The following is a 23,284-nucleotide window of genomic DNA, read 5'->3' as shown; positions in this document are numbered from 1 at the left end:
CTTTGTACTGATGTCAGCTCATGCAGCAGTTTACTTGATATGGTTATGGTCATCGAATAGCCATCTATGTCCCCAACCCCCTCACAGTGTGGGGATGTGGGTGATGCGCCGCTCACATTGTGGTGGTTTTTTAAGGTTTGCTGTGACACTAAACACAGGAAATGACCCTTTAGATGGTTGATCTTAAGCAAAGCAAAATCCTTTAAATGAAAAAATAAACTCTAAAAACAAGTGTTTATTTATTTATTTATTTTCAACAGTAACTCTAAGTGAGCTCAGTTTGACAAGAGGATTTGGCACAGACATGAGATTCAAGTTGTGCCTATGCCTCCTCCCCCCTGCAATAACAGACCAGCAGATGTCTGTGCCTGGGGATTAGATTTTTGTTGCATATAATTAACATAAAAGTAAATATTAATATATATATCTATACACATATAAACATACATATATTTTGTATTGTATGTTTCGGAGTTACAGCTCCTAATGCTCCTATTGCTGCTGGGACTACTTTTGACTTTATATTCCACATCTACTCCAGTTGCTCCTTCACGCCCTGGTATTTCTCTGTTTTCTCGTGCTCCTTCTTCCTACTGTTGCTGTCTGCTGGGTAGCCACATCTACCACAACTGCAGTCTACTGTTCCTTGTCTACCACCACAAAACTCCCCCATAAAGTGCACTGATGATTCAGTTCACTTATTAGCCTATTAGCTGTGACAAATAACAAACACACACTCATATAATATCAAATTAATTGCATGTTTACTCCTACAGAACTGTTCATTTTTGGTCATTATCGGTGAATATGTGACTAGCACTGTAAAAGAGGTTGTAGGATATTTGTATAATATAATATAATATAATATAATATAATATAATATAATATAATATAATATAATATAATATAATATAATATAATCTTAGTCTATCATGATAAGTAAATAGAAGTCTCTGCACATTGCTTTTTTCCCCTAATACCTACAGGAAACACAAGCAGTATATTGCTGCTTGCAATAAGTTTTGAAAGGTTCTATCACATATAAAATTCAGTTTATAAGGTCTGGTGTCTACGGGTGTTTTTCCATCTTAACAAAAAAATAAAATCTAGTGTAGCCTGGAAAAAAATTAGCTGAGCTGTCAAGAACATGTCAAACCAAAATGCAGCTCATGCCTGAATTATACAGTCTCTCTCTGTGACAGTACACCTTCACTTTATTTCCATGGCTTCAGATCACACCAAAAATGTTACTGGGAAACTTTTTTTCGCACTAAATTCTATTTAACATTTGAATGCATGACCTCTGCCCCTTTTACCTGCTCTGTGCATCTTAACAAAGCCTCCATAAATGAGAGATGCAGATGCATCTGATGTATTTCAGGAGTTCCCTAAAACAGCGGTCCCCAACCCCGGGGCCACGGACTGGTACCAGTCTGTGAGTCGTTTGGTACCGGGCCTTGAGAGCTGAGGCTCAGGTGTGAAATGTGTGGTTTTCAGGGTTTTTATCATTAACTCGGCTTCCCTGTGTTTTTTCCCGTGTTGTAGTTGTGTGTCTTATTTTGAAAGAAATGTTTACGTGTTACCATAACGACCAGAGAGCATTAAGGGGCAGAGAGTAGGATGTTACTCTCAGTGTAGTTGGCGCATTTCAGGAGGACACTGCTAATAAAGTTACACAATTACATGTTGTATTTATCGGCGACACCTTAAAGGCCGATCCGTGACAATATTGTCTGACATTAAACGTGGCGCAAAAAAAGTTGGGGACCGCTGCCCTAAAACCATGTTGACCAATCAGAAGCTTGAAAGGAGATCATGTCTAATGGAAATCTGAAACACACTGATGTACACATAACCAGGTTGTCTTTGTTAGATTTATTTAAGTAACCAGTAAGTAACAAGTAATCAAAGAAGTAAAACAGATCATCAGATAAAGGCAAAAAGGAGAGCTTGTGCTACTCTCAGTGGTCTGATGTGAAATCAGCATCATACTTAAAATTTACAGCATCTAATGAAGTAAACATCACAGGTGAACACACACATTTCTATACATGCATATATATATGTTCCCACACTATTTAATATACAAACTACATTCAACAAAAATAAAAATAATATGCAATAATACAAAGGTAGACTCTATTAGTTTGATAAGGAAGTATAACTTGGAGGAATTGAATTATTATTATGATTTATTAAGATAGAGAAATGAATTAATGCCTTTGGCAGTTCAACTTCAATGACCCATCATGGCAGAACATCCAAACAGTGATAGGAGAGCTTCCCCTAGAGTCTAAACTCTGGTGGTGGTGAAGATGAAGACTGAGGCTTGGATGGAGCTCTGACTGAGGTGTTAGTGAGGTGGAGATTGGGAGGATGTGGGTGACGCGAATGAAAGTCTGCAAGGGAGAACAATATAAGAGCACTGACATTCAAAGCATGCACACAGTTTTTACTTGTCACCAGTTCCTAGTTCAATTTCAGAATAAACGCTTCATCAGGTTTAGGACACATGTATCCAAAGCTCTGTAGCTTTAACAGTAAAAAGATATATTTTTCTCTAAGTGTCATTTTATAGCATCATTGACTGTAATGCTACATTTGTTTCAGAGAATTATTTGGGATTCACATTATTGTAGTCAAAGCTCTCCTCTGTAGTGTCGCATTTCTATATTAAGGTGATGGTATTAGTGCATGTACTAACCCATACACTCTCTTTACTCTGAAACTGCTGATGAAAAGTAAAAAAAAAAAAATCAAATAATTATATATTTTATTTTATGTACTTACTTCTCTTATCAAGAATAATAGTAGATGCTACATTATTGTATTCATGTGCTGGTCTCTCTGAAATAACAGCGTTTCATGAGTTTTAACAATAATACACATTTAACCTCTAAGAGGTCTATTAAAGTTTATACTGTACCACTTCGAGTGCTTCCAGAGTTTCTGATCGATTCATAGACAGAAAGATCACCTACAGAAGAGTGAAATACAAGAAATAAAGTAAAATTAGTTTCCTCTTCTTTGTTTTTGTTTTTTCTGTATCTTTAGTGCTAAGTGACTTTTAATAGTTACAAAAGTTATCATTTTTAGGGCTGACCGTGGAGAAGAGAGGAGTAAATCTGAGTGTCACTTTGGTTGGGAGTTTGGGGTGCAGCAGAGGATTGATTGATGTTTGGAGACTGCATGAACCTAAAACATGTCGTGTAAATGTAAAACTCATGTGTAACATTGTTATGCTTAAAAAGGAAAGAAGACAGTACTGTACAAACCTGTTTCTACAGCGATCTGTCAAAAAAGGGGAAAAATGCATTCTGTAATCCCTTTAAATCACCAGAATGTATTAAGCCTTTTCAGTCAAATATTAATATGTGGTAGTCTCACCTCTTATCCTTGTGTGGCAGCATATACAGCACAACAACACAGGAACAATTAGTAAACTTCCAAAAACAAGTCCAATGATGAAAGGCACAAGAAATGAATGGCTTTCACATCTGAAACCTTAAATTATAAAATATAAAACAACATAAACGATGGAATAACATTTTGGATGTAGACAGCACAAACTCTGACTGGTCAGTGACAGAAAAGCATAGATTACAGCTAAAGTCAGACTAAAATGAAGAAGTCAAACTGCATGTATCTTTTAAAGACAAGAAATGTGATAAATACTACTGAGTAAGAGTAAGTTAGTAAATTAAAGAAATATGAACATAAATCCAAGCAGAATATGCTGTACACAAAACTAAAGTGTCGATTTCATGTTTGGTTTCTCAAAGCAAACATTTTTTTTCAGCATTGGAAATATATATATGATACATTTCTTGCATTTATTACTTTAAGGCTGGACTACTGTAATTCATTATTATCAGGATGTCCTAAAAGTTCCATGAAAAGTCTTCAGTTAATCCAAAATGCTGCAGTAAGAGTACTGACAGGGACTAGAAAGAGAGAGCATATTTCTCCTATATTATTGGCTTCCCTTCATTGGCTCCCTGTTAAATACAGAATTAAATTCAAAATCCTGCTCCTCACATACAAGGTCTTAAAAAATCAGGCCCCATCTTATCTTAATGACCTTATAGTACCATATCATTCCATTAGAGCGGATTGCCCCATGCGTGGGGCTGGATGGCACTAACGCGTCAACAAGCTAACTGCGCTAACGCGTTGACGCCCTGCACCCCCACGCACGGGGCTACATGCTAGATGTTTCTTCCTGTTAAAAGGGAGTTTTTCCTTCTCACATTTGCTGAAGCACTTGCTCATAAAAGGTCATGTGATTATTGGGTTTTCCTCTGTTTTCTTTGTATTATTGTAGTGTCTTTACCTTACAATATAAAGCACCTTGAGGCAACTGTTGTTGTGATTTGGTGCTGTATAAATAAAACTGAATTTTAATTTTGATTTTTTTTGGAAAATATATAAAATGATTTATTAAATTAGGAATTTATATTAGATGCCTGAGTTAGCTTTTGTTGCTTGATATTTTTCATGGCTGGGCAAAAGTTTTCACAAGCAGGAGGTTGAAGAAATGCAGTAGCATGCAAGGACCTGGAGCCACACATATGAAACATGCTGCAGAGACAGCCACCATTGGCTTTGAGGTATGAACTCTGAGCTGGTTAATGTGTTTCACCACACCAGACGGTCATAGCATGGTTTTGTGTGTGTACACCATACCAAAAAAAAAAAAAAAAAAAAGTGAAAGCTGTGAGATGCCAAATTGACTCCAAACCCACAGGTAGCAGGACCTGGCTATTGTTGATGTATTAAAATGTTGAGCTATAGTAATAGATAATTAAAGAAGAATCAGCCCCTTCATCAGCAGTATGAGCTGCTGGCATCTAAATATTGTTTTGTTAACAGATTACTTTTATTTATTACTTATTTATTTTGTTGCTGCTACCTATATTCATCTTTTCAGAGCGATAAACAGAAAAGTTGTAACTGGTGTTCTATTCCTGTCAGGATTTTGCTGTAAATCGAAACAAAAGTAATTCAGATCTACTGTACAACAAAATATAACAGATTCTCAGTTTGGCTCCCCAGGTTTTGAGAATTTTAGCAGTTTCATAATCTCTTACTGACAGATGACTTTTTTTTTTACATGACATATATATATATATATGTATGTATATATATATATATATATATATATATATATATATATATATATAGATATATAGATATATATATATATATATATATATATATATATATATATATATATATATATATATATATATATATATATATATATATATATATATATATATATATATACATACATATATATATATATATATATATATATATATATATATATATATATATATACATATATATAAACGTATATATATACATACATACATACATATATATATATATATATATATATATATATATATATATATATATATATATATATATATATATATATATATATATATATACACATCCCTTCTTTTGACTCTACCTTAACCAAGTAGTTTAAGACATGACACAAAAAAAATAATGAATAATGAATGAATCAATAGCAAAGAAAATGTTGTCAGCTGTTAATTTGATGTTAATTATGGATGTAATTTGTTTTATATCTGAACAAAATACAACACTTACCATTTGTCTCAATTGTAACTGAAACACTGTCCTCTGTGAAGCAAACTGGGTCTCCTCTTCCTCCTCTGCAGTAATAGATGCCTCCTTCTGAAACACTGAAAGTGTGGGATGATGTTCCGTTTGTTATTCTCTGGGCTGCAGAAGACTCTGAGGTACGTCTGAACCAGTAATATCTCCATCCTGCAGAGTCGTTCACAGAGCAGTTCAGGGTCACGCTGCCCACCAGTGAGGCCTGAGGTTTTTCAGTTTGTGCTGGTCAGTTTGGAAAACGCAAGTAAGGCATTAAGGTAGAAAAAAGACGGTTACTTTATTACATCTTAATAGAAAAGAATGCCAATATTGTTAATTATTCACAGTATAAGATAAAAAACCTATCAACATTTTTAAAGTGATAACAGGTACAATTTAAATAAAAATATTTGCTAATTACTTATCCTTATCAAGGTCATAGGGCTGGATTTCTATCTCAGCTACCACAAGGCAAGAGGCAAGGTACACCATGGAGATGTCGTCAGGCTGATGTCCTGGAGACAGGCCTGGGGAGGGTGCACAAGTTGAGCACCTAGTGGCTGGGCCTTAGCCCATGGGCCCCGGCTGAGTGCAGCCCAAAAAAAGGACATGGGACCACCCGCCTATAGGTCTGCCATCCACAGGAGGTCAGCAAGGGGCCGAATGCAGTGTGTGCCGGGTGGTGGCCAATGGCATAAACCGTGGCAGACAGATCCCTGGCAAACCGATGGTTTGTTCTCTGCACCTTCAGGTCGGGGAAAGGGTCCTGACTGTTGTCTGCATTTATGCACTGAACAACAGTACCTGCCCTAGTTGGAATCCATGGGTGGGTTGCTTGAGAGTGCCCCACTTGGGGACTCTGTCATCTACTGGGAGACTTCAATGCTCACGTGGGAAACTACACTGAGACCTGGAGGGGTTTGATTGGGAACAATGGCCTGCCTGACCTGAAACTGAGTGGTGTACTGTTACTTACTTTGACAGCATTCTGAGGGAGACTGCAGACATTGAGTCTGAATGGACCATTTTAAGCACCTCCATTGCTGAGGCTGCTACACTGAGCTCCGGCTGCAAGGTGGTTGGTGCCTGTAATGGTGGTAACCCCCGAAACAGATGGTGGGCACCAGAGGTGAAGGGAGCCATCAGGCTGAAGAAGGAGTCATGTTGGGCTGTTCAGCTGAGTTTAAAGTGGCAGAAATAAGAATCAGCACCTCCAAGTCTGAGGCCTGAGGTCCTCAGCTGGAAAAGGGTGGCATGCCCACTCCAGGTCAGGGATAAGTTGCTGCCCCAAGTAGAGGAGATTAAGTATTGTGGAGTCTATTTCACGAGTGAGGGGAGGAGGAGGTTTGGAGATCTGCAGTTATTGGTTTCCTTTTATACAATTCACCTTAGCACTTTGTGACTTTGTGTCATGGTATCTGGTCAGGTGTCCCAGTACTCTGAGTTTTAAATGTATTCCTTCCCCAGGGTTCCTCCCTCTAACATACCCTGACCATTATTCTCATCACTGGCCATCTGTTATGTGTTTTTTAACTTTTTAAGTTTACTATTAGCCATTTATCACCACCTTCTCTTTATCAAAAATAAAACATATAACTGATAGATTCTGTTATTTCAAACATATGAGTGTACTGGTTGGAAAACAACTAGCTAGTTAATAAACAAACTGGAAGACTGAACAACAAGACAGAATCAAAATATAATGGAAATACATTCAATTGGCTTTGAAAGTTTATAAAGTATAGACTGACAGACAAACAGCGCAGATCACAAATACAATGAGTCACTGTGCCTTGTCAGAAATACTATAACAGTTAAACTCACAAGTCTCCACAACTGTGACGTCACTGCTGTCCTCTGTGTAGTAAACTGGATCTCCTCTCCCTCCTCTGCAGTGGTACAGACCTCCTTGTGAGACACTAATAACTCTGTTTGCTTCATTTCCTCTCATGAGCTGAGCTTTAGAAGAGACTGAATCACGTCTGAACCAGTCAAACTTCCAGCCAGCAGAGCCCTCCACAGAGCAGCTCAGTGTCACACTGCCCCCTGCTGGTATGACTGAACTCTGTGCTGTCAGTGTGGCTCTGGGTTTACTTGCTGTTGAAGTTACAGAAAGAGAAAAAAACAGTAGATTGATGTCAATTTTCATTTTGTCATAAAAACAATCACACTTCATACATTCAGTCAGTCTTTTAAATTGTAGTGAGCTCCTACGTTAAGAAGTGGCTCGGACTTCCCAAATGCCTCATCAGCTTTGGACTCTATAGCGATGGGATACTGTCATTGCCTATCCCTAGCCTGGTAGAGGAGTTTAAATGTGCAAAAGTGAGGCTTGGGATGTTACTCACAGATTCCCGGGACCCCATAGTAAGAGGCACTGCTCCCACCCTAGCAAGTGGGAGAGTGTCAAAAAGAGGAAACTCTCATGGAGTGAAATCTGGGGATTAGAGTCTAATAGACTAAGTTTCATCATCCGAGCGACACAAGATGTGCTACCTTCCCCAGTAAATCTGCAGCTGTGGTTTGGAAAGGACCCATCCGGCCCCCTGTGTACAGTCCCAGCCACACTCAAGCACATCTTGGTTGGTTGTAGGACTAGCCTTACTCAGGGCAGATACACATGGAGACACAACCAGGTCCTCAGTTGTCTAGCCGAGAAAGTTGAGTATAAAAGAAAATCCATCAAAGCTCAACCTTTCACGTACCAAGAGGAGCGTCAGTTTTCATCAGCATTTGTCCGGGAGGGAGACAAGCTGAGGCCAAGTCCCTCAACCCCAGACCTGGGCCCACTGAAGGTTGCCAGGGATTGGCAGATGCACGTGGACTTGGATCAGAGGCTAACTTTTCCCACTGAGATCGTAACAACTACTCTGCGACCAGACCTCGTCCTTTGGGCTAACTCCCAAAAACTTGCGTACATCATTGAGCTGACGGTACCATGGGAGGAAGCAATTGAGGAAGCATTTGAGCGTTAGAAGCTCAAAGTACAGAGGCTGGAAGATCAAGGTGTGCCCAGTGGAAGTGGGGTGCAGGGGCTTTGTTGCCAGTACAACAGCAAAACTGTTTAGAGAGACTGGGATCAGAGGACACACGCCCGGCTAAACGGCCGGGTAAAAGACCACGATGTGTGCCGCTGGTAAAGTTTCTGGGCTGCCTTTTCACATAACAGCCATTCCTCAAGATTTTCTCAATTTAAAGCAGTGCATTATCAGGGATTGTAACATCTAGTCCTTTTACTGAACCTGATTTTTCAAACTGTTTTTGGAGTTTATTATATTGAACTTTACATCTCACCACTTTATAGCGTCATGTATCGTTAGAACATGATAGACACATGGAATCATTATAAAGCTGTTTTTTGTTTTGTTTTTTTAGTGCTGTTGTTAAGAATACTTTTTTCTGGAAAATCATAATTTTGGGAAGTGGAAAACTGAACATAAACAGATGAATCCCAGTGCAAACCAAATTCTCAGCTTTTAAATTGTATGGGGAAGGTGTGTAGTCAAATGCCCCAGTGTTTACTCTGACCAGTTATTTTTGCAGCTGTACACATTTACTTTAATGACTGTAGCTTTTTTACATGACAATTTGCTGTTGTTCCCAAGTATGTTAGGATGTTGCAGTATTTTATTAAAGGGATTATAAATTTGAGTGGGGTGAAAGTCTTTAGGTCCCTTTACCATCACCGTCACCACCACTGTATTCAGACTCGGTGCAATCTAAACATCCCCTCAGTATTTTAGCTACATGACGTAGATGAACACATAGACTGACTAAAATTATCAAAAGATTTTACTGATTTCTTAACACTGTACATTCCCTTTTGAGAAATAATATTATAGGTCTCCCTTTCCTGTCTTTCACATGTGTACATTAAATCTAATTTTTTTTTTAATTTTATGAATGCTAGACAGTTCAACTCACACAAGACAATCAGTGTGAAGGGGTCACTCCATTTTGCTAAGAGACAGTCACTGCTACCCCGACATCTGTAGTCTCCACTGTGGGACACTGAAACTCTGCTGATCCTGTATTCACTGGACGTTTCAGGGATGTTTGGATTTGGTGATTTCCATTCGTATGTAATCTCCTTGTCTTCCCCTCCCTGGATCTCACATTGAAGGATGATTGTCTCACCAATGAACATCTGAGGCCAACGGTGTTGCGACTTTACAACATACAGGACTGTTCCCAAAAAACATACACAATGTGGAGAAAAACACAAATATAAAAAGAGAAAAGAAATTAACAGGTAAAAGGTTTATTAAGTGTTACTTTGATGTCAGTGATTAATTTATGTTATTTCAAAACGTAACACTCACCCCGTTTCTTAATTTTAACTGGAACACTGTCCTCTGTGGAGAAAACTGGATCTCCTCTCCCTCCTCTGCAGTAATAGATGCCTCCTTCTGAAATACTGATAGTGTGCTCTGATGTTCCAGCTCCTATTTTCTGAGCCACAGAAAACTCTGAATCACGTCTGAACCAGTCAAACTTCCAGCCAGCAGAGCCCTCCACAGAGCAGCTCAGTGTCACACTGCCCCCTGCTGGTATGACTCCCTCATGTGCTGTTATTGAGGCCCGAGGTTTACTGGCTGTTTAAAGCAAAATATAAAACAAGTAAAACACAAAAATATGACTTGCTTCGGGAATACATTTTTATAGAAATAAAAAAAAAATCATTATCTGGTTCTTGAGCTATTATGGACTGAAGCTATTAAGTTTTCCTTAATCACTCATATTCTAAGGCAGTAGAGTTTTATGTGATATCAGTCAGCCATATAGGTAATTTGTGCTGGGAGCATCTGGCAGAGTCCCCAGTTATTCATCTTTTATTTATGCAGGTAAAAGCATCATTGAGATTAGAGATTCCTTTTTTCAAGAGAGACCTGAATGTCACAAATCACCCTGGTATGGATATCCTATCTATTCTCAATATGTCCTGGGATTGCCCCGCGGCCTCCTTCGGTAGGACATGCCTGGAACACCTCACTGAGGAGGTCCCCAGGATGTCTGAACCACCTTGTGGTTAATGCCAATGTGATTGAGGATTTACTTCTATACCCAACTGTATCCTGAACTAAGTGCACCATATTCCCATGGTTTACACCGTACACTGCTTTCCTTCCTGAATCGCGACTGCCAGAATTGCACTCCCCTTCATTTATTGGTACCTGTCAGGTACAGGCTAACCAAGCACAATAGGACTGCTTCATCAGCTTGACGATTATTTTCACCTACAAGAGTCTGATTCTGGGATTACTGCAACAACAGGCAACAACCATCTTGTTGTCCCCAGCTCTGTATATCCACTCCAGCAATGGAGGTGCAGAATAAAAGCTAAATCCTTCTGTGCATTTTACAGGTCTTTTCCACCTCTTCACACCGTTCCTCACTTCCTCCTCACTAATTCTCTGCACTTTCTGATTCACTAACTCTCCTCCATCTATCCTCCTCTCTCATTTTCTATTTTCTTTGTTATGCAGATGATACACAGTTCTATCTCTCCCCAAAGCCAGGTGTTGATGGCACATTGCAGAAAGTTTCAGATTGTCTTAGCGACATAAATTGCTGGATATCTTTGAACTTTCTCAAACTAAAACATGATAAAACTGACATAATAATTTTTGGCAACCAAGACTGTGTTAGTCTCACTATCAGCTAATATCCATCCCCATGTTAAAAATCTTGGTTTCATTTTCAATTCTACCCTCAAGATGGACAAACATATGAACTCAGTTGTTTCTTCCAGCTCAGGAGCATTTCTAAACCCAAAACTATCTTGTCATCCAAAGATTCGGAAACCGTTATCCATGCCTTCATTTCATCACAACTTGATTACTGTAACTCTCTCTATTTAGGCGTCTGTCATTTAAGCCTGTCCCACCTGCAACTTGCTCAAAATGAGCAACTTTACACATCTTTACATTGGCTTCCAGTTAAATACCAAATTGATTTCAAGGTTTTATTATTTGTTTTTAAAGTCCTCCATGGCTTGGCCCCAGGTTACATTTCAGATCTCCTTAGCCTGCACCTACCTACTCGAACTCTGTGTTCCTCCAGTCAGATGCTTTTACTGGTTCCACACTCCCAGTTAAAATCCAGAGGTGACAGGGCTTTCTCCATCGCCACTCCGAGACTCTCCAACAGTCTTCCTCTTTTATAAAATTCTCTTCCTCTTTTGAAATCTTTGAATCAAATTTGAAGACCTATCTGTTTTCAAAGACTTTCGGCTCTCTTTGACACCGCTTTTATTCTGTGTTAGCTATTCTGGTGTCTCATTGGATGATGTATGCATGAGTATATGTATACGTGTATTAGTGTATGTGTATGTATGTCCATGTGCGTACCCGTGTGTGTGTGTGTGTGTGTGTGTGTGTGTGTACATATATGCATGTTTACGTATGTGCACATGTACGAGTACATATATACTTGTATAAACAAATGTATATAAGAGTCTGCTTGTGTGTGTATAAATATGGATATTTGGAATGTTTTTTAACTCAGTTATTTTAATTCTTTCTTTTATTTGATTACATTATCCCTGTTCAGCACTTTGGGTGATACTTGATGTCTTTTAAATGTGCTATACAAATAAAGCTGACTTGACTTTCCTATTCTTCATGATTCCACTGCTAAGTCTTCTTGTCCTTTTTCTTCTGTCAAGAGAATACATCAAATACGTTCCTCATGGTTTCCCTCACATCTACAATTGTACTTTCCCAGTCGTCTGGTAATTCTTGCCTACCACCCAGATCTAGCTCAACTCCTCCCTGTGCAGCATTCTTCCTCCTTCAACTTTCACCATTTAATTCTTCCCTTTGCCTTCAATCACATCCTCTTCTTCTTGATTTAAAAAAGTCTCGATTCCTCTTCTTAATATTCAAAGTAATTTATATGTGCAGTATCTCATTATTAGGACATTGGCAAATTCAAGAGATAATAAAAATGTTGTATTTGTTAATTTTATTCAAGAGGTAATGGCAATGAATATGAAAATAAATAAATAAAGACTGAATTACATTTGAGGAAAACAAGAACGAAAAAAAAAATCTCACCTGTAGCATTTCCATAGAAGACCGTACTGAGCACTGAAATGAAGATTGAAACCTGATCAGGTTTTGTTAAACCTGTTTTTGATAAAGTTAAGGAATCACTCAATATAATTATATTGAAATAAACTTTAAATGTGCTACATTCAAGACAAATTGTATTGTCTGGAAATTTAGTGTAATTCTCATAATTCAGTTCAGTTTTATTTATTTAGCTTCAAATCACAACAACAGCCACATCAAAGCACTTTGCATTGTAAGATAAAGACCCTACAATAATACAGAAACATGTTCATTAATTTGTGATATTCATAAGACATAGTTATTAATGTACTCACATAATAAATCAAGCATGCAGAACAAAGAGTGCCTCATTGTCACACCCAGCCCTGCTGCAGTGCTAAAGTCAACGTGTTCTAACGGTGAAGCTGTTTTCTTGTAAAGGGTCTGTGTGCTTCCTTCCCCTTTATAATGAGCTCATAGAACTATAAACAGCTACACAAACCACAGCAGCACTGTTCCACTGCTGACATTTGTTGTCCACATCAGCTTGCGTCTTGTGCCAAGAAAGGTTAAAACAGTCACATTATGTTCTGCATTTATTTATGTAATTATCATTCTCAGTGATCAGAGCGCGATTTTCTGGTTGCAGTGGTTCCTGTTATTGGTAATTCACTATGAAATACATGCATCATCTAAACTACTACTTGGACTAGCGTGACTACATTTGTTTCCTAGTTACAATATTAAACATCAGTCAACAATGAGGAAAAATTGCCATTTGTGAGTCTGACAAATGCACCCTTTGCAGCTTCTCTAGACACCTACACACAAACGCACACACACACACACAAACGCACACACACACACACACACACACATGCACACACACACACACACACACATGCACACAAAGATATGTGTCATGGCCATAGTCACTCCAGTTCTCTCAAATTTTAATAGCCTTGCACTTTGACTATGGGTAGCGGAGTACAAAGAGAGCAGCATTATATTCCCACTGTGCTCTTCTTGACTAGATTCTTTTTTGATTGTCTGCAGCTCTAAGCTACAGACTGCATTTCCTTTTCTCTAGATGATGTAATTCATCAGGTCACTTTCAGTACATGAAAATAAGTATAGCTGAATGGACAGAAACTACATATGCACATATGCAAAGCTGACACAAAAAGAAAGTAGTACAATTTTAAAAGTACTGATTATTTTACTTTTATTAAAAAGAATACAGCATTCATCATCTCCAAAGTCTTGAACTCTACAGGTGAAGTTGTTGTTGCTGACATGATCACAGTGTATAGTGATACAGTGCTCCCATCAAAAGTAAGAGAGTGCAACACTGTCAAAATAGCAACATCCATCCATTGTTTAACCTCTTATCTAATTCAAAGTGACACAGGGACAAAAAGTGGTGTACATCTTGGAAAGGTCGCCACATTATCAGAGGGCCAACATAGAGAGAGAGAATCAGCCATTCTCAAGCACATCTTTGGTCTGTCAGAGGAAGTCAGAGTAAAGTTTATTCTGGCTTAACTCTGTGGGAAACTCCACAGAGAAATATATGAGCAGGCTGTGGTTAGTACTGCGAGCCAAGAGTGCTAATCATAGATAGACATTTAATTTTAAATATAAAAAAATGTGATCCCACACATAATTCTATATCATCTTGATGAAGATGTTGGAAGGGACTGGGACCAGAACAATGAACCTTAGGTGCCTTGGTTGGAGGTCAACTGTAGCAGCGCAGGTACACAGAGGCCCTTGGAACTCGGTGGCAAAAAATCCATGGCGTCTGGTCCCAGTTGCTCAGGGCCCATGGGCTCTGATTCTGTTTGTATGGGATGACTGGTGACTGGAGCAGCGCTGAAGGCTTCAGAGATGACTCGGGAAGCTGGAGCTGCTCAGAAGGCTCTGGTAGCCTGGGTTTCTAAAGCTTGAGCTGCACAGGGCTGACAGCTTAGCAAGTATGCTGGGCAACATAGGTGGGAACTTCTACCTGGAAGAGGGAGCTCAAGGAATTAAGGTTGCAGATGCCTCAGACTAACTAGGTGCAGAACCTCCAATGAACTGTTGGTATCATCAAGGCAGAAGAGCTGGCCAACACTGAGTCAGGAATTTCCAGAAAATGGGCAAAGGTGAGCTCCCCAGACATGTTGCAGGTCTTGGGCTGGTAACTACTAATTCGCCATCAAGAGCTTCTTCGTCGAGCGAGATGCAAGTACTGGCAGAGAAGAAGAAACGGTGAGCATGGAGGATGAAGAGTGAGGGGCTGGTGAAAGGCTAAGCCTGAGCAGAGGAGAAGTGGTGGACCAGGACATTTTTCTACAGTGGTGGAGAGAAGCCCCGTCAATGTGTCAAATCTTTTCGGCCATTTGCTTCACCAAGGACAGATCACACAAAGGCCACTTTAACAGCTCATTTGGAAGTACAGAGATATGCTGGTCATTTGATGTACGGCAGCCTACGTGGATATGTAAATGATATGTCAATTACAGATAGGGTTGCCAACTTTTTAAATATCAAATAAGGGACACTCTGGCATGCCAGAAGCACAGTGCACAACTAGCTGGGCATAGTGTAAAAACGCACTGTGTGTGACATTGCGGGTAACCATCAATTTTCATGATATTTAGTAGAATAAGGGACAAACCAATTTTGCTCATTATATGGGATGTGCCAGCTGAAATGGGACAGTTGGCAACGCTAATTAAAGAATACCCATATGAGGTCCTATATATGTCATGGCCCAGACTGAGTGTCATGTTGTGCTGTTTTTCTGTTCCTGTCCCTGAATCCTGGTTTGTCCCTCCTGGGTGGAGTTCTGGCTTACCAGCTCTTGGCTCATCTCACCTGCACCTCAACGTCACAACATGGAAGCCAATTTACCCCTGATAAATTGGTTTCCATGTTGTTGTATTAACGTGCATTCTCTGTCTCTTCAGTTACCTATTCCCTATACTCACTATTCATCGCTGATCTGGTCTCCTGATGCTGGCCTACTCTGTTTCTGCCTTTCTGCTCCCAGCAATTCTCCGGACTCCAAAAAGAACATAGATTGGACATTTCAGTTTCTCACTCTTCCACTTCTTCAGCCGGTGAGTCACAGAAAGTTGTTCTGTGTCTATGCCTTCTGTCTACCAGCTGTCAGAGCTAAAATATATTTTCCATAAGGTTGCACACATTCAGCTTAGATTGTTCTTTGTCATTTTAGTTCTGTAGTCAAAGAACACAATTTTTTGGTCATTGTTTTTATTTAATGAAGAGATGAAGATAAGGCCTTTCATGACTCTGTGAAAAAGCAGCGGGCAGATATTATTTTTGGGCCTTGCCACCACACTGAACTGGAGCAAACGCAGCATCTCACATTCTGTATGTTTATATGTTTGTATCTCTCTCAGACACACACACACACAACCACAGACACACATATCACAATATGAACGCATATTTTCATGAAGAAAAAGCAAATTATTCCATAATTGACATCAACAGGTTCATTAGTATTTTGCACAAATACAGTCAGATATATACCATATCATATCAGTCTTCTTTTAATAATGTAGAAGATCATTACATACAAAAATATACAGTGTTTATTGCCCAAACATTAATAAACCATATGTAACAGTGAAAAAGCTGACTGTACGTCAAACTGTTATTATCACTGAGTGAATAAAGAGAGCATGAAACTAAACAGAAGCACACCAGTTTGTACTTTTTTGTGCTAAAATACAGTCATAAGTCTACAGTTATTAATACAGATATTGTATTTCATAATGATGATGACCTATAACTCTTATACTTATTGGGCGTGTATGACACTTGGGTAGCAGAGGAGCAACAGTGGCTTCATAAAATGCTTCATTATGGGGTTGCTGTTACAGCTCTCCTCACGGACCTGTAAAAAAGACAACAAGATTTCCAATTTGAAACAATTTTATGAGCTAAAGAACAACATTAAATCATCACATTATTCTCCATCATGTTAGCATAAATACCTAGAGTGCTCCCTCGTTTGACTTCAGAGTAAACTGCTTCATCAGCTGACACAAGACTTGATTTTCCTGTAATGGAGAGAAGTTTACTTAAAAGACTTGTGTAGTCTCATAATAATAATAACAACAACAACAAAAACAACAATAATTTTCTTAACCCACAGGTTAACAAAGTTTTCTTTATCACTGTTTTTATTAGTGATATAAACAAAAATGCACACACACACAAACAAACAGATTTACATTTTTAATCAAAAATAATAAATCATTATAATAAATTATCCATGTCATCACTGGAGATGATTGCAGGCTTTACTCACCCTTGTTTGTCTTAGCATTTCCTTTATTCCGGCGGCTGACCTGAGCATACATTGGACTGTCCTCTACAAGAGATATGAGATCTCAGCATACATTTGTGCAGCACAAATATAACATACAGCTGAAGGATCAATGGAAAAAGCTGGATGGAGTTAAAATATAAGAAATTTACAACGGTCTGAAGATAATCTCACAAGTGAAGAAAGAAAGTGTAAGTAGCTTGGACACAGCGGTACCTAAATATTACACATTTTTTACGTGTGTAATATGTAAAAATGTAATATGTAAGATTTTGTAAAAATGTGCAAAATCTTAACTTTAAAGCTCAAATACTAAAGATGACATATCTAACTTTTGCCTTCAAAGTTTTATACAAAAAATGTTAACTGAGGATATAGTTAGATTTAATAATTATTTTTTCATATTACCTAGAGCTCTTTCTAATTTGACTTCGGAGTAAACTGCTTCATTGGTTGATTCAGGACTTGATTTTCCTGTAAGTAGAAAGACAATTATTTAAACGTCTTCATATTCTCATAATTAAAATCAATAACTGTTTTTTATATCATAATTGTCCAAAAATTAGAAAATAAAACAGCACAAAAAAATAAATAAATAGAAAAAAACAAACAAAAAAAACATGGGCTTTTTTTGCTGCATGGAAGAGAAATCAAATCAAAGTTTTATATAGAAGCCTTGAAATATAAAATAAATTAATAATTAAAAAAAGTTAAATTTAAAAAATGATTAGTCATTAGATATGAATGCACCTGATTTTATTTGCGCTGAAACAGAGAATGGAATTGATTCTTCATCTTCTTATTATTACTACTATTACTACTAACGAAAGTGCTTCCTAATGTGATTTTTATACACTGCTACTGCTACAACAGTAATCTATAAGATATATTTTATACTTAAAAAATCAATGTACTTGTACTTAGACGAACAATTCATATAAAAAGATTATATCAATTAAAAAGCGATAAAAAGAAGCTTTTATTAAATTATGTAAACTGTGAATAGAAATTGTAACATAGGAAGATTTACATCTTTAAGATAAGAAACAGACTGAACAATACTCAGTGGAGATGATGGCAGACTTTGCTCACCTTTGTTTTTCTTGGCTTTTTCTTTTTTGTGGTGGTTGATCTCAGCATACATCAGACTGTCCTCTAAAAGAGAAGTGATATTTATTCAGCAGAAATATGATATGAAGCTATTCACTGAAGGGACAAGCTTAGAGGTTGACTGAAACTGAAATAAAAATGAAGTGTTTTATATTTAAAGATATAGATGAGTTCATGTAGGGAGACTGGGTATGGTTGTAACATGGGAGAGTTGTAACGTCACCAATCTCATCCTATCTATCTCAGGGATGAGATAGGAGTCATATGATGATTTCAGTTTTACCCACTTCCATCCGTGATTTCACATGGTGCTTGTCATGGCTGCAAGTGTATGCAGATTTTATTGAGAACAAAGTGGTTGTGACATACAAAGGGGTTTTTTGTAGCAAATTTGACCCACACTCAGCTACCACTGTCCTTTTCTGGCCCTGGCAGCTACTAAACAAGTAAACAAGTAATCTGATTACATGAGTACTCTGATTACAGTATTGCCGATTACACACGTACTCTGATGACACACGTACTCTGATTACCTAAGTACTGTGATTACCCAAGTACTCAGATTAAACAGGTAAGCAGATTACACTGTAATCAGAGTACATAGATAATCAGATTACTTGTGTAATCAGAGTACTTGTGTAATCAGAGTAAACAAGTAATCTGATTACATGAGTACTCTAAATACAGTATTACTGATTACACACGTACTCTGATTACACAGGTAATCTGATTACCTAAGTACTCAGATTAAACAGGTAATCAGATTACACTGTAATCAGAGTACTTAGGTAATCAGATTACTTGTGTAATCAGATTACTTGTGTAATCAGAGTAAACAAGTAATCTGATTACATGAGTACTCTGATTACACAAGTAATCTGATTACATGAGTACTCTGATTACAGTATTGCCGATTACACACGTACTCTGATGACACACGTACTCTGATTACCTAAGTACTGTGATTACCCAAGTACTCAGATTAAACAGGTAATCAGATTACACTGTAATCAGAGTACATAGATAATCAGATTACTTGTGTAATCAGAGTACTTGTGTAATCAGAGTAAACAAGTAATCTGATTACATGAGTACTCTAAATACAGTATTACTGATTACACACGTACTCTGATTACACAGGTAATCTGATTACCTAAGTACTCAGATTAAACAGGTAATCAGATTACACTGTAATCAGAGTACTTAGGTAATCAGATTACTTGTGTAATCAGATTACTTGTGTAATCACATTACTTGTGTAATCAGAGTAAACAAGTAATCTGATTACATGAGTACTCTGATTACACAAGTAATCTGATTACCTAAGTACTCTGATTACAGTGTAATCTGATTACCTGTTTAATCTGAGTATTTAGGTAATCAGATTACCTGTGTAATCAGAGTACATGTGTAATCAGTAATACTGTATTTAGAGTACTCATGTAATCAGATTACTTGTTTACTCTGATTACACAAGTACTCAGATTAAAGGGGTAATCAGATTACCTGAGTACTTTGCTTACAGTATTACCAAGTACTCTGATTACATTATAAATCTGATTACACATTACTGACTGCGTTAGTACTCTGATAGTAATCAGAGTACTAACGCCTGTCTAGGTCATTGTGTCCTTGGGCAAGATACTTCACCTACCGCCTACTGGTGATGGCGCGATATGGCAGCCTTCGCTTCTGTCAGTCTGCCCCAGGGCAGCTGTGGCTACAACTGTAGCTTCACCAGTGCCTCCACCAGTGTGTGAATGTGAGAGTGAATGAATAGTGGAATTGTAAAGCGCTTTGAGGGTCTTGAAAAGCGCTATATAAATGCAATCCATTATCATTATTATTATTATTATTGTTATTATTATTATTATTATTATTATTATTGTTATTATTATTATCTGATTACAGTATTTCTGTGTAATCTGATTACCTAAGTACTCTATTACAGTATTACCCAAATACACTGATTACCCGAGTAATTTGATTACACCATTTGTCTGATTACATTGGTAATCTGATTACACAGTACTCTGATTACAGCCAAGCTTTAGTCACAGCAAGCCACAGACTTCAGGTAAGAAGTTATGACCTGCAGTCTATCTGGGTCAGATATAAACCAAGTTTAGGTGGAGTTTATTTTCGTTGTTCTGACTTTTTACAGTCAGTTACAATAACTCGTACTGCATACTAGCTAGCATGACGGAGTTTCTATACAGCTGGGCGGGTGCTATGATGTTACTGATAGCAGTAGCGGTTTTAGATACGGGCGACACGGGCGGTTGCCCGGGGCGGCATCGTGGTGGGGGGCGGCATCACGGGCATCGGCAAAAAAAAAAAATTGCTCGTACTCATGCTGCCCCGACATCATGCCAGCGCATATTGGGAATGGCATAGGCACCGATCAGTTTTCTATCGCCCATTTGCTGGGAGTAAGGCGCCCTCCGTTTGAGGTGCGCCTGCTGCTTGCGGCACAGGGAGGAGAGGGCGGGCGGTGGGGATTCTCTGGGTGGCTGGAGCAGCATCTAATAACCAACTCGCAAGATAAAACAAAATAAAAACAAACCAACAACACGAAAACACCAGACATTATGATACAGACTTATAATTTGCACCAATGTTTTTTTGAAATTCTATAGGCGAAAAGTGAGCGCGAGAGCCCTCGGTGCGCCTGCTCGCTGCTGAAGTCAAAGTAAACTTTATTGTCATCTCCGCTACATACAGTCCAGTATATAGAGGCGAGACGACGAGGCTCCAGTTACAGCAGTGCAAGTAAACAAACAATAAATATAAGAAGAGTAAGAAAATAAATATACACTTTAGGACTCGGGGTAAAGGGATCAATAACAATTTAAAATGTATATTTTATATTTTGTTGATTTAAAGTCTCACACACAACCCGTTTTTAAAGTTTAAAAAAAGAGAAAAGAAGAGGAGTGTAGCGACTTCCACAGTCGCTAGGCCGGGGACTGAGCCTGCCTATTTGCCTGATGCGCTGTCAACTGTACGCAATAATGCGAGAGGTGGAATTGCTTGCTTGTTTATTAAAGTGCTTGAAAAGTTTACAGAGCAATGTGATCAGCTCGCGATTCAAACTCTTAAAACATCACAGCTCTAATGCAACAAGGGGAAACTCGTTGGCTGCGGTCAACAAAAACTACGGCTACCCAGCCCTGCTCTGTCAAAATCAAACCAGTGAAAGACAGACTGACAACGCCCTCTTAATGTCACCGCTAACACCCACGTGACTCTCGTTACACATCACCATAGCAACCAAACAAATGAAAACCCAGTGATCATTAAAATTCAATACATTTAATTATGGCTCCTACAAGGAGAAACGAGCAAAAGATACAGGTAAGCAGATGTGTCATTGGATAATGGCAGGTCATGTATCCTAAAACATTAAGAATCAGAATACTTTCTTAATCCCTAAGGAAATTATGTGTGTTACAGTTGCTCCAAGAAGAAATGGTAAAAATAGTAACAGTAAGAGACTAAACTCCAAACAATATATACAATAATATAATATTAATTAGTCAGTGTCAATTGTTGATTTGTCCTGTTCTCATTGTATGACGAATTATGATGTCTGTTTGGTAGCCGTTTGCATACTCTCTCTCTCTTCATATATAGGGTCATATATGTGTGTGTGTGTGTGTGTGTGTGTGTGTGGAGGGGGGGGCGCCAGCGGGCGTGTTCGCCCGGGGCGCCAAACAGGCTAGGACCGCCACTGACTGATAGTGAACTTTATTTTATTCATAAGGTTAGTTAGTAGAGTTGCCAACCGTCCCGTAAAAAACGGAATCGTCCCGCAGTCAGAGAAAATATTACACGTTTCGTATTGAGCCAAAAAGGAAGCGATTTGTTCCATACCTTAGCTAAAATGAAAAAGACACAAAGCTGGAGTTATTCTGTGTCTTTACGTGGCACAGCTGCCTCTTCTTCTCTCATTCTCTCCCCTCCCTCTCCTGTTGCTACTTCAATCATGAAACTGAGCATTGATCAGCTGATCGGCTTTTCTGACGCAAGTCCCGTCTCTCTCATTTGTTTATAGCCCACTTTGTGCCAGAAAGAGGAAACCAGCAGCACGTTTAAGCTTGATCAGCTCTTGTTAGAATTTATTTAATATTACTTTCTAGTATCAGCTGATGTTTACTGGAGCCACAGCTGTAAGGACCCAGCTGTGTCGGCCAGCCTCCCAGAACACTATGCCCTGAACCCACTGGTCCACCCATCCAAGTGTCTGTCGTATTATGAAAGTTTGCTCTGTTAAACTAATGTACACAGCCACACATGCCAGGGTGTGTTTGAGTTATGGTCAGTCACAGAGAAATAGAGACAGAAACTGTTCTTTTATTCCAATACATCACTTTTTGAAGCACATTCTCTGGTGTCGACTTGCACTTCTCCCCAGCATGTGTTACAACCCACCCTGATTGTGGAGTAGGTTATAACAAAGGAACGCCATGTATTTAACATTAACACACAAGGTCTGTGGTATTCTTGCAGGGCTTTGAATAGTTGACATTTATAGGGAAAAAATGGGTATTTTGTGTAAAGGTTTGAGACCTCTAGCACAAAAATTTATTGCGTTGTGCCGGAGCAAAATGTGTTACAACCAGACCTGGTCTCCCCTAAAACACGCAAACTAACAAAACAAAACAAAGAAAAAATATGGGGAAATATCTCAAAGAAACAGCTGGAAAGCATTTATAAAATCACACTTTAGATGCAAGAAAAATAACATACTGTACACAAAGCAGAGATTTTTTTAAAGATATGAATTTCCACATGTGTGCAAGATTCATCTCTAGTGATCAGTACTACTACACGCAATGACCGGATCACTGGATGAGACTGTTGTGACCTTACCTGCAGCTCCCATCTTCACATCAGAGTAAATGGCACTCTCCTCTGCTCTACGAAGCCTCCCTGTTATGATAATGAAATCCACAAAGGAATATATATATACTGTATATATATATATACATATATATGTATATGTAAGTGTGTGTGTAAGTACTCACGCTTATTTCCAATGTTTTTTAACTTAGTAAGAGAGTATGTGACATCTTTGGGGTCACCAACACCTGAAATGTTCATATAATAATTTACAGGATTAAACAGGCATCACACG

The 23,284-nt window shown here is 38.4% G+C and overlaps 1 protein-coding gene across 2 annotated transcripts in view; it reads right to left on the bottom strand.

Annotated features, from left to right (window-relative positions):
* Positions 1-1,865: 1,865 nt before the first annotated feature.
* Positions 1,866-23,284, bottom strand: part of LOC120439136 (basement membrane-specific heparan sulfate proteoglycan core protein-like) — an 88,779-nt gene continuing 67,360 nt past the window's right edge. The window contains exons 7-14 of one of the 2 annotated variants that reach the window (XM_039609861.1): positions 7,459-7,731; positions 5,626-5,877; positions 3,388-3,504; positions 3,276-3,291; positions 3,104-3,195; positions 2,927-2,977; positions 2,791-2,847; positions 1,866-2,399 (exon numbers count right to left, since the gene is read on the bottom strand). In XM_039609861.1, the coding sequence (XP_039465795.1) occupies positions 2,287-2,399; positions 2,791-2,847; positions 2,927-2,977; positions 3,104-3,195; positions 3,276-3,291; positions 3,388-3,504; positions 5,626-5,877; positions 7,459-7,731 (971 nt within the window). In that variant the 3' untranslated portion in view covers positions 1,866-2,286. The remainder of the gene's footprint in view (positions 2,400-2,790; positions 2,848-2,926; positions 2,978-3,103; positions 3,196-3,275; positions 3,292-3,387; positions 3,505-5,625; positions 5,878-7,458; positions 7,732-23,284) is intronic. The other variant, XM_039609862.1, reaches the window with a different exon arrangement.

The sequence above is a fragment of the Oreochromis aureus genome, linkage group 3 (genome assembly GCF_013358895.1).
Source record: "Oreochromis aureus strain Israel breed Guangdong linkage group 3, ZZ_aureus, whole genome shotgun sequence".
Classification (NCBI taxonomy): Eukaryota; Metazoa; Chordata; class Actinopteri; order Cichliformes; family Cichlidae; genus Oreochromis; species Oreochromis aureus.
This window is presented reverse-complemented; position numbering and strand designations above follow the sequence as displayed.